The sequence below is a fragment of the Patella vulgata genome, chromosome 5, assembly GCF_932274485.2.
Source record: "Patella vulgata chromosome 5, xgPatVulg1.2, whole genome shotgun sequence".
NCBI classification, from domain to species: Eukaryota; Metazoa; Mollusca; class Gastropoda; family Patellidae; genus Patella; species Patella vulgata.
In genome coordinates this window covers 19,729,582-19,742,268 of record NC_065883.2, presented here as the reverse complement: position 1 = coordinate 19,742,268, position 12,687 = coordinate 19,729,582, and the positions used below count along the sequence as shown (strand labels likewise).

At 37.4% G+C, this 12,687-nt stretch overlaps 1 protein-coding gene across 1 annotated transcript in view; it reads left to right on the top strand.

Moving 5' to 3' along the window:
* The first annotated feature begins 9,444 nt into the window (after positions 1–9,444).
* LOC126821439 (myoglobin) overlaps positions 9,445–12,687 on the top strand; it is a 28,659-nt gene continuing 25,416 nt past the window's right edge. Inside the window, exon 1 of the mRNA XM_050549861.2 lies at positions 9,445–9,740. Within this exon, the coding sequence (XP_050405818.1) occupies positions 9,538–9,740 (203 nt within the window). The 5' untranslated portion in view covers positions 9,445–9,537. The remainder of the gene's footprint in view (positions 9,741–12,687) is intronic.

Genomic DNA, 12,687 nt, shown 5'->3' with positions numbered 1-12,687 from the left:
GATACATTATGGGAGATTAGTTAAAGAGCTGGTAGTTCTCACTATAATAGTTAAGAACTAGATGATGTCAAGAGAATTTGCTGAAAATTTCAGTCAAACTGATCTACCCTGAACCGAGTATTTAGCGATTAAATTTTGGGCCTAGCCTCGATCATCATTACTAAAGTCGGTACGATGAAAACACAGGCTCGATGATCCATTTTTTTTATTTAATCAGAAGAAGACCGGGTTCTAATCCAGTAAATATCGCAGACTAGCGATGCCATCGAGGGTTGATTATGGTGTGGATAATTTAATTAATGTCTAATTAATAAGTTAGACAACATTTCAGGCCTTAAGAAAGACCTGCAATTGGAAGATTTAGCTCTTGCATAATGTATGTTTATGTTTTGGCTTTACCGATAAAAAACGTGCTTGTCGGATCTTATTGGTGGTTAGTAGGAGTCAATGGTCGATAATATCTCGCCATTTCGTTATCTCCCTTGATCGCCAAATGTTATTTTGTAGCAACAATAAAACCACTGCTGCAAAATATTAACATAATACTACCAAAAAGATACCAGCATTGTATTAATTTATGGAAAGACTTATTTGTTGCAATATTTTGATTTTCAGTATATCCCTTTTTTCCTCGATACAAGAAATAGACATGCTAGTTTACCGTACAATTGTTGTATCATTTTCGAGTATTAACGCATTGATATTGAAATTATTACATTATTCTGTTAATTTCTGATATAAATAAGGTAGTGTGTGATTAGTATTGTGTTGTATTTGGTTGTTTTGGGTATTGATACTGATAAACGATAAATAGACAGCCCAGTTTGCCGTACAATTTCTGTTAATTTTACAGAAATTAATCCATTGATGCAGTTCTGTATGTCGGTTATTCGTCCGTCGTTTAAAGCGATAATTGCATATTTTCTAAGAGAATAAACCATAATTATTTATATTTCAATTGCTTAATAGGTTGTTAAATCACTAGTATTATATATTCATAGGAATCATTCTAGCACTTCAAAACATTCACAATAATATAAGCAGCAAACGAAACGTCAGGTTGGTATGTTACTCTGAATAGACGCATTGCATAAAACTTGTCGAATGTTTTTTTTGTATATTTGTGACCAAATCTCAAACTTTACCCGAGCAATAAGGCTCCTTCCCAAACACAGAATTGAACCCAAGAAATGTTTTCAATATGACAATGTGTTCTCCATGATTTTCATGTAACTAATGCTGCACGTGCTGTTCACCGTCAACAGCCCTTTAAAATGCACCCCTATACCTGGTTGAATCTTGTCTGCGATATCACTTCGGTGGAAGCGGATGTTAAATAAAGCTATTTCACACACTGGTTGAATCATTCACACGACAGCGCAGAGAAACCAGGCGCTTGGACGACTCGACGCTGGCCACACTGCCCAAGCCGTTGCCAATCACTTCCAGGTCAATGTTCGGAGCATCTACAGGCTTCATTCAGCAACGCTTTCGGGCCACCAACACCACGAATGATCGTCCCCGAACTGGTAGACAAAAGGGTTACCACAAGGCGACAAGACCGCCATGATGTGCGACAGCACGTGCAGAATCCCTTTACACAGGCATCTGAGACAGAACGTCAGACAGTGGGAACACACCGAAGACCCACCAGTACCGATACAGTGCGTCGACGCCTCACCAGAGAGAACATCCATTGCGTAGATCTTACCGTGGACCGATCCTCACCCTTCGCCATCGACGTGAACGTCTAAGGTTTGCCCAACAACACCAGAACTGGCGACACAGGCAATGGAGAACTGTTCTGTTCACAGAAGAGAGTCGGTATTGCGTATGAACTGCAGATGGCAGAACCAGAATATGGCATCGACGTGGCCAGCGTTATTCTGACCAATGCGTCATGGAACGAGACTCATGGAGAGGTCCAAGCATAACGGTTTGGGGTGAAATCGGCCTGTACCAGAGGGTGGGTCCTGTGGTGTTCCAAAATCTCGGTCCAGGGAGAGAAGGCGGCATCACAGAAGTACGCCCTCAGACCCCACGTGATACCACATTTCGCACGTCATCGAAACAACGTTTTCCAGCATGACAACGCCTGTGTCAATGTTATGCACTGGCCAACCCTTAGCCCGTACTTAAACCCGATTGAACATCTTTGGGATGAAATTCAGAGGAGACTTAATAACGTCGTACCGAGACCAAACACAGTCGGTGGATTACGCCAGGCTTTTCTGAGAGTTTGGTTCCAGGTGCCAATGGCGTTCATCAATCATCTGGTCCACTCCATGTACAGACGCTGCGCTGCTGTTATTGACACTAGCGGTGGACACACCGGATACTGATGTATAGACTGTGTCTTGGAATTGTGATGAATTAATCACTAATGTGTCAATATACTGTTCACAAAAAGTTGCTTTGATCCATTTAGTAAATCTTTTTCTATACAGATTTAATTGAAGTGCCTCTCTGATTAATGACGTTGTTTTTTGGGGTTTTTTTTTTTGCTGTTTAGTATATTCCACTCCACCACGGTTCATAATGTGAAACTAAGTTTACATAATTATAGTGGGTAATTCCGCAGAAGGTGTGATTCCGCTGTGATTCAAACAAATTAGGAAAGTGGTGCCTGGTTGACGAGCCAACCGACACAAGTCATATTGTTTTAATAGAGAGAGAGAGAAATGGGGTTTAACGTCCACTCGACACAAACTAGGTCATTTCGGGACTAACATATGGTTTAATTTTATTTCAATAATTCACTTGCGCAAATGGGGTCTTTAGCAGTGGGAGGAAACCGGAGGAACCGGAGAAAACCCACGAGGTTGGACAGGCGACCCTACTCCTTGTCACGTACAACCGAGGATTCGAAACCACGCCAGTCGACTCAATGACAGACTTTATGATAGAGTGCGCGCACGCTAACCATTCAGCCATCCAACCCCCCTATTGTTTGAATAATAGCACGGCTCCATGGAATTTGCAAACCTCAACGTTGAAGTTTGAAAATGATACATTTGCTAATTTCTTAACTTACAATAGTGAATTATAGGATTATTCTGTAGGACTACGTATAGAGTCTATTTGTTTGTTTTTAGGTTTTATTATAACAATATTAGAAACATATGACTTACAAAATGCAACTTTACAGCCATATCTTTAGTACAAAATTTCAAGAGATTATCTGACAGCAACTCTATAGTCCGGGCACCACCCCCAGATCCGTGACCATTTCTCGGGAACAGGGTTTGATGGTTTCTGATAGAAGGGATCTTAGTGAAGATATTTGAAGTTTTCTACCTCTGAAACTACGGACTAACTTCAGTAGAGCCGAAAACTCATGATGGCAGCCAAAAATGGTCTGTAATTGAGCTTGACAAACCAGTGTTGGTAAAATGACCCGTGTAATATAGGTTTTGTTGGTCATCGGACTCATCTTGGACAGTTTCCGATTCAAATTGTCACGTCATATCAAGAATTGAAGTCCGCCGATGTCCTAGGAATAAGCTTATAATGCCCGCTTCTCCACCCCTCAAAGAAGAATGAACAAGAAGAATACGAATAGCATCTTGGGCCGAGTTCCTGATACCAAAGATACTCGTGCTGACAAAAAAATTTCGTGGTTTATGTAACAATGTGCTAGAAAGTGGGAAATCCAGGTGTAATCCATTTGGTTAGTATAACCACTTATTATGTATGTCTTTCTATTTGCTGCACAGCGTATAAATTGTTCTAGCTTGTCACACAGCTGACTTGATGTGAACACATTTGACAGGCAACAACAAATTGATTGACATACCTATTACAACTAAGATAAGCTTTATCGCTCGCTTCCACACATAACGACATCGCAGGCATGTCTGAATTGTTTTGATTAGATTATGGTGGATCTCATAAATTGCACATTCTCTCCAAATATACTCGACGAAAAGGTTTAGCATCATAATTGGTTTAAAGGGCCTACACATGATGCAAACTCTTTTATCTTAACAGTGCGAATTGGACTCTTTATGTTTTGTCACATTTAGGCAATCTTAATATGTGTTTAATAGTTCATAAGCCCTCTGCACGCTTTGCTTGTTCGATACGCTAACACAGCCTCCCCCTATTATTTCGTTCGTTTACATACATTGATCACATGTCTCTAGAAAGGGTTGTCCCCTATCAGTCTATATAGATCGTTGTCTTCATTATAAATGGGTGTTGTATTATATACCTGTCCATGGAAATACTTGTTAAATGTCATGTACCGGTCCATACAACTGGTCGTTTTCAATACAAATGGCTGCTTTATTACACCTGCCCATGGGAAGTCTTGTATCATTACATGTACCTGGCCACCGAAATAGTTTTTTTCGTGCGCAAACGATTTACAAAAACAACAAAGAAATGACTTTGTTTTTTTAACTCATTATAGTTTAACTTTGGGCTATATTATTTATAGTGTAGGCGGCCTTACAATTTTTGGCTTTATTCTATAGCGAAATAAAAAAGCTACCATAATTCATCTTTTTGATATCTATATCCCCTTTGGCCTGACATTAGATTATGTATTAATTGAAGGCGCCAATACGTTAATTGTTTCCTATGGTCGTTCTTATTTCTATGACCATGTTGTGACGGGAAGTGATAAACTCAACTCTATTTCATTTGCAATTACCTTCATTGCCAAGTCCACCCACTATTCTTGGTTAATGACAAACTTCCCTGGTGAATAAATACGTTATTACTCATGGAAGTCCTGGCCTCGACTTTATTCTCACATTATAAAACTGATTTTAATGGCAGCCAGATTGACTGATTGATTTGATAGATAATTGTGTGACGTAGTGCTGTCAAGAAGATATATGAATAACAATTATGAACCATGTAGGGCTCTTTGGCTTTCTTGATTGACGCGAATTGCCTTTCTTCAGTCACTTTCTGGCCACATTGTATCGCTCCAAGAAGTAGACAAATTTCGTGAAGTTGTTTGCCGACGTCAATACAAACAATTAAGTATTAATGGCAGAAATCGACCACTATCGGGCCAGACTTTTAACATTCAATATAGATATTGGTTGAGAATAGAATTCGATAGTCAATGTAGATATCAGAATTTCTTTAGGCTTTAAAGAAAGTTAAATTATTCTTCGCATTACACCAGGGTCCCCCGTCTTTAAAGACTCTACTCAGAATGGGATTGTGGGTCACTTTAGCACTGCTCATTGTTGTTCAATTCGTCAATAAAATTTGTTTCTTGACTAACTAGTAAGTCCGATGATGCTTCGTATATTGAGAGAGTTCTGGTGCTATTAATCATTTACTTCACTGAGATTTAAAGAGATAACAAGCCAACTCAAAAAAAAAAAAAAAAAATAAGTGCATTACCTGAATATAAAAGAAACCGTCGTTATTTTGTAATTAAGTAAAAGACCTTCGGTTATTATGGACGACTAGTATGGATAGAAAACAATGTAAACTTCAAACGACCATAATTTAAAATTTAAGTTATGAATTAATCCAGTTGACCTAAATATTAAATAGCTGTACTTTTGTGCAACTCAGTATGTAATCATTGATCTGTTAATTTATGGCTTTAACAACTTCACCCATTTCATTCAAACAGTCTGTCTTACAGGATTCGTGTGGTCTTTTGTCTAAAAGAATACTAAGTTGCATGTTCCACCTGTCCCTAATGTAGATGACATTTCATTGTTTTCACGGATGTGAATTAATTTCTAATATTGTATGATTTAGTTTATTTTTTAAAAATTGAAAAAAAAGTACTATTTAACCGTCACTTCCGGTTTGTAAAGATACGGAGTTGTGAGTTGCATATTTCACCTGACCCCACTTTACACTACGTTCCTTTGTTCTTTCAAATGTTTGATATTAATTAGTTTTATTTAAACTTTCTGAAATCTATAAACACGTATGTCTATAGGAAAAGACTGTGTGTATCGAGAGAATATTGGGAGTGGGACGATTTTTATCAAATAGCATTTCCAACTTATAAGAACAAAATTACTAAATCAATAGAAAGAGACCATTGAAAACTACAACGGGATCTTTTGTCTGTATAGGAATAAAAAAAGTTACAAGTTTTTAAAGTAATCGATCGACAAAATAGCATGAACAATCAATAAATTTTAAGATGAAATGAAAAAAAAGACAATCAATGCATTGCGGAGTAACCGCAATTGAGAAATCAAGTAGAAGTTATTAACGGTACATCAGGACGAATTCAGCGTACTTTACGTACATGATGTCACCAATCAATCAGTATGTAATGGAATTTAACAGAAATGGATCTGATTTAAAAGTAAAGTCTCAGATTTCACAGGGTGCCCTTTAATAACAGTGAAACGACTGGGCATACGCCATGCAATGTGCTAAGGGGGTGGCGGGCGGGCGGGGGGGGGGGACATTAGCCCTGTATACCGGTGCTACGACTTACTCTTGTTCTATTTGGCAATAGTATTTTTACGAGCATGCCAACTTCTGCACAGGACCTCGGTTTTCCGATCCATCTGCATGACTAGACGCTGTACGCAGAAAAATCCCGAATAACTTTCTCGTTCCGCATCGGGGCCGAACCAAGGGCGTCCTATAGGTACAAGAAGTGTATTCTTCTTCAGCTTGTCTGTAGGTTTAATAAACGTTCATAAAATTATTTAAATTTTGGATACAGTGTGTAGAATGTCTACAACAACATTTATTTTCCTTGTCGGAAAATTGTTGCCATACTTTTGGCGATGTTGACAAAACATCGCTCTTGTCAATGATTAGTATGACCCACTAGACATATTCTTATTTAACTGGGCTAACTGCATTGGGATTTTCCGACGTGATTTCCCCTTGTTAGTGGTGCAGAACGGAGGGCCTGACAAGGACAGCTGTCTAGTCCTTCGGATGAGACGAAAAACCGAGGTCCCGTGTATATATTGGAATGCACGTAAAAGTTCCCCTGGCAGTTGGAATTCGATATAAGAGTAGGCGATAGTGCCGCTGCCGGGTCAAAATTTCTCTCATAGCACACTGTATGGCGTATGCCCTTCTTCATTAGCCCAGTATAGGAGCAGAACAGTAGGACGTTAAACCCCATTTCATTTCATTTCTATCAATAACTTACAGAACCCTGTAACGTCTGCAAGTACGCATTGCTATCCAGACAATAGCATATAGCATAGAATTGTTACAAACACGTGGAAACTGAAACTTTGTATCTCCACAATTTCGAAAGTTGTGCTTGACTAAGATATGGTTTTCTAGGAATCTTCTATTCAGACCTTATTCGTTTTAAAGAGTGGTGGGTGATTACGGCGCTGGCTCGCTATCCAGGGGTTCCGGGGTTTGTTCCCAGTGTTGACCCAGAAAGTTCTTTCAGATTTTCCAGCGTGGTTTCCCCTTGTCAGTTGTGCAGGATGGGGGGCATGGTAATCACATCTAGTCATTCGGATGGGGAAAAAAACAGAGGTCCCTTGTACACATTAGCGCGAATGTAACAGAACCCCTGGCAATTGGAATTTTTAACGGGCGTTGTTTCTCTCATAGTATGTCCATCTTCATTAGCTCATTTGCTCAGACTGTGCAGAAAAGTAGGACGCTAAACCCCATTTCATTTCAAAGTATATTATTAATGTTTAAAGTTGCTTTAATTAAGGTTGTCAATATCTATTTATGTTTGCTACAAATCAATTCAATATAATTTTTTTTTTTCAAGGAACAGAAAGGTTGCTACCAACAATGTAAAACATATTTATTGATTTGGTGGAAAACACTCAAAAAGCAATAATAATCAACATGAATAAGCTCTATTGGTAATCTAATTTTGACCCAGAGACAGAAAAATGGGGTTTAACGTCTTCTTTACACAAATTATTTCATTTCAGCACTAACGCATGGTTAAATTCCATTTCAATAATTCGTTCGCGCATAGAGGTCTTTAGCTGTGGGGAAAGTGAAATGTTCTGCTCCGGCTGGGTTAATGAAGACGGTGTGGGATAGAAACCATGCCACTTGACTCCACTGCAGTACCCCCCCCCCCCTCCCGGACACACATAAACAAATTAAAATAACCCTATAAATATTGTATTATGTATGGGCAATGTGTGGATATTGGGGTGTATGGATAACTAATTTCTTGTGCCCAGTCCAGATCTTTAGGGACAACATTTGGATAGCCACTCAAAAGGAGGGGGGGGGGGGGGTATTGGTAAATTGTCCACTCCAGGGGTCATGGAAACATTATATTGTTAATCGCAATCATCCCAATTAACAGATCACCATATATATCCTTATGGCTGAAGCGGACGTTACCTCCATCCACACCCACGCATAACCAAATATGTAAAAGAACAAAAATTAGCTCGTCTTATACCCAGTAGAATCTGGTTATTATAATTATTATTAACTTCTTTTCTTCTCCATCAACATCAGCGTTTGACATGGGTAACTTATTTTGTTCGACCGTATATTTTGGAAATTATATCATTAATTTTTTAAAATTTTTATCTACATTTATATGTAACAGACTACATGTAAATCCTTTTGTTTTTCTTAATCCCAATTTCAAAATGACCACAAAAAGTTAATCTGTTTTCATGTTTTACATGGCAGTATGTTTCAAAGAAATTGATTGGCATACAAAAGTTATGATCTAATTTTAGATACCATCTGTTCTTACTTGAACTTTGACCTGTGATATTCGAACGGATTGTCAACCCAAGGACGTTAATAATATAGGTGATTATTGAGAGGCGTACCACGCTTCATGGCCACCTAAACAAACATTAAAGAATTGTAAAACAGGCGGACAATTAATTATCGTATTGTGGGTGTCAAGTATTACCCTGGCTTCGTAGCATCCCAATAAAAGATTATATTTAAGAAACTAATACCTGTAGTATTTTAATTACATGTAGCGCCGTACTAAATATAACTTTCCTTAAATAGCGCATAGTCGTTATATTTTCTGTTACTACTAAATGGATTATGTATGTACGCTATATTTAAAATGCAAAACACTGGTCTTAAGATCTACACGTAGTATTAGCACGGTTTTAAATGTATACTTATTTTAAGCCAATATTATAGATGTATACAATATATATAATTTTATATATATACATATACCACCTGTTGCTTGAAATTAAACAAGTATTAGCCTAATGACTACATGGTAATAGTGAAAAATTGATAATAATAATAATAATAGCACAAAACAAGAAAACTATTGTTATTAAGCCGTATTTAGTTTTTCTCTTTTTTGTTATCAATAAATCACTGTTTTTGTTGGAGAATAATCTCCTTTACTGCTCAAATTAGCTTAATCCGTTTTGTAGACTAAATTATCGATTTCCATTTTACAGGTTATTTTGAGTGTGGATTAAAGTTTCGAACCTTTTGACCATTTGAGACAACACATTTCTTTTGTATACACATCTTGATGTGGCCTTTGAAAGCAGTCATGACAAGTTAAGAGAAACACGCTAACTCAAATCCAGCCGTGGTCAAAAAAAGAGAAAGAGATCGCGATTGTGGATCGATATTGGCACTATGGGCTGTCGCCATTCAACTCCAACAGAGATAACTGAAAACGAGGCCGTTGAAGAAATGGCGGATGGTTTCTGTGATCCGGCACCGCCAGCCCCGACGGATTCGCGGCTGCCTCTTTCAGCTTTGCAAGTTTTTAAATTGAAAAAATCTTGGAAGGGGATAAAACGATCTTTAGAACCAACAGGAATAGAAATGTTCGTCAGGTAAGTGGCGTCAGTAATCGTCTTTGTTTAGTATTCTCTCGGTCTATTCCTTTGCCAACGAGCAAAGGCGTTTAGTACCGTAGCGATATACAGAGTCTGATAGTGTTTAGGAAAATGGGATGACATATAGATTGTTTGAGATTGTTTGACAATCTAGTAATAACACAATATAGATATATTATAACCTCTTTCTTAGATATATATATATCCACACATTTTAAACCCGATATCATATTTTATGGAATGTGTATTATGTATACAACAGCGCAGCTGTCTGTTTTTAATATTATGAGTTTGTTTTATGTTATATACATGTGCAATACAATATGAAACATGAAACAGCTTATACTTACATATATAGATTTAATCTTTAATACAATTTTCTCACCGGCTGTTTTACACTTTATATCGTGACTATGCATTAATATAGGAGAAATAACATAGCATAATTATGTATTAAAATAGGAGAACACGAATACCAAAGAAAGAGAAGCGTTTCAAAATATGGTTTCAACATATATCTTGCTTCCATTATATTTATAACTCATATATAATTAATAGATAAATGCCCGTCATGCATATATATATATATATATATATATGATTAGATTATGTTGTTATTGATTTGTCATGGTTGTCATGTTAATTTATTCATATGTAATCACACTGGATTTCTGTCTAGTTTACAATGAAATGAAAGTTAATGAATGTGCATAAAACAATTGCTATGTTTGACAAAACTAGTAGATAATCGAATATTTAAAGAAATAAGCCTTAAATTGAATTTGATCTTTAAAGACGGCCATACTTTCAATATTTATAGAGTTTGGGTTTTTATTTTAGATATATTTTGATTAATAACTAATATTTATTGTCCTATCCTGTGTAAACTTTACCCCAATGGTCGATTTCACATTAATCAAAATTCTAAGAGCTCCCTCAGCAGAAAATATTGATCTCTTCTCATTTTTCTTATTGTTTATCTATATCTTGTTTTACCATTAGGTCATTATCTGGATAACGCGCTTTCTAATAATCGACAATCGATACGCTTGATGAATAAAGGTCACGTGGAGATACCGTTATAATCTGCGAGTTGGACTGATGGGAGTAGAAGCTCCTTAATAAACTTTCGATTTACCTATGTTTATTGGTTGATGTCTATATCATCTCCTTTGAATGGGTTTCCACAATCGCCACGGTTGATGAGTAAAGGTCGATCATATTGAAGTATCGTTATCACATGGGCGTTGAAATGAAGGGAGTAGAAGCTTCTTGATAATCTTTCAATTTAATTACCTATTTATTTTTTCATCCTCTTTGTCTGGATCTCCACAATCGATACGGTTGATGAGCGATGGTGGTGGACGCACCGTTATAATCTGGGAACTGAAATGAAGGAGTACGCAAGCTTTATCATAACCTTTCAATTTGTTCTTTCTTGTTTGCTGTCCGCTGTATCCCCTCATTCGGGGATCACGTGGCTAAGTGGGTAAGGCGCTGGCTCGCTAGCCTGGAGGTCGGGTGTTCGATCCCTGCATTGGCCGAGAAAGTTCATCCAGATTTTTTGGCGTGGTTTCCCCTTGTCAGTGATGCAGGACGGAGGGCATGGCAAGGGAAGCTGTCTAGTCGTTCGGATGGGACGAAAAACCGAGGTCCCGTGTACATATTGGCGTGCACGTAAAAGATCCCTTGGCAGTTGGAATTCGATATAAGAGTAGGCCGTAGCTTCGTTGCCCGGGCAAAATTTCCCTCATAGCACATTGTATGGCGTATACCCGTCTTCATTAGCCCAGTTTAGGAGCAAAACAGTAGGACGTTAAACCCCATTTCATTTCATTTCATATCCCCTCATTCACGTCTTTAGACGGTATGTCTTTAATCCGTTTATCATGTCTGTCATCATAAAATGCCCCCTACCCCAAATAAAAAGAAACGCCACTACATTTTTGTTACAATTTCAACTTTCACAGTCAATATTTAAAGGAGCTAAATCGCTAATAGTTGGGACCTAGAAATTGACATAAATGGGTCGCAATGCATATAATAATGTAATATGAATGTTTTCGTTTTTCCTCTGATTTCAAATCAGTTATTTTCGGAGAAATAGGCCAGAAGTCTCAATCGAATGGCAATCCCTAACGTCTGGTTATTCCAGTCTACATTGATAGTATTTATTGCGCATGCTCTCCACATATGCCGTCACTGTTTGACTTGACTTGTTCTTCGGGTCCCTTGTTACAAATGACTCGAAAACGCATTATGGTACACGATTCGTGTACCAAGGTAAAATGTTTTTTTTTATCTTAAATATTGCATACCAGAAGCCCATCTTTTCCCGGTAAGACCACTACATCAACGTTGATTTAAATTGACAAATAATTCGTGTTTTCAATGTCGAAGACTTTGGATGATATTGAGTTAGAGACTACTTTAAGCCAAATTAATATGTCTTAAATGATTGTTATCACGCCGTTTGGTGTTATTCATTTATCTTTCTAATGCAATTTATATCATTTTCTAAAAATCTAATATTTCCTGGAATTCGCTTAAACAGGTACCATTCAGGGAACATCATTAAAGTTTCAAAACGTTTATAGTTATTCATCCATCCAGTTAACAAAGCCAGTGAAGTCATTTTCTAATGATCTAACATTTTCTTGAATTAGCTAAAACATATATCACTCGGAGAACAAAAGGGGTGGATGAAAAGGCATTAAAGTTACGCGAGAAATTCTAATTAGAGCTTATACAACCTAGATTTACATTCCGAGGTAATGGACCTTTTGAAGTCTCTGATTATGAAGTTTCGGATTGTTAATCCCTACCAAAATAAAATATCAGTTCAATTCCGTTCAGTATAATCATGTCGATGGGTCTGTTTAAATCGGACTGAATCCAGGTCTAAATTTATTATCGACCGTAGATATAAATTTGGTTTCTTCTT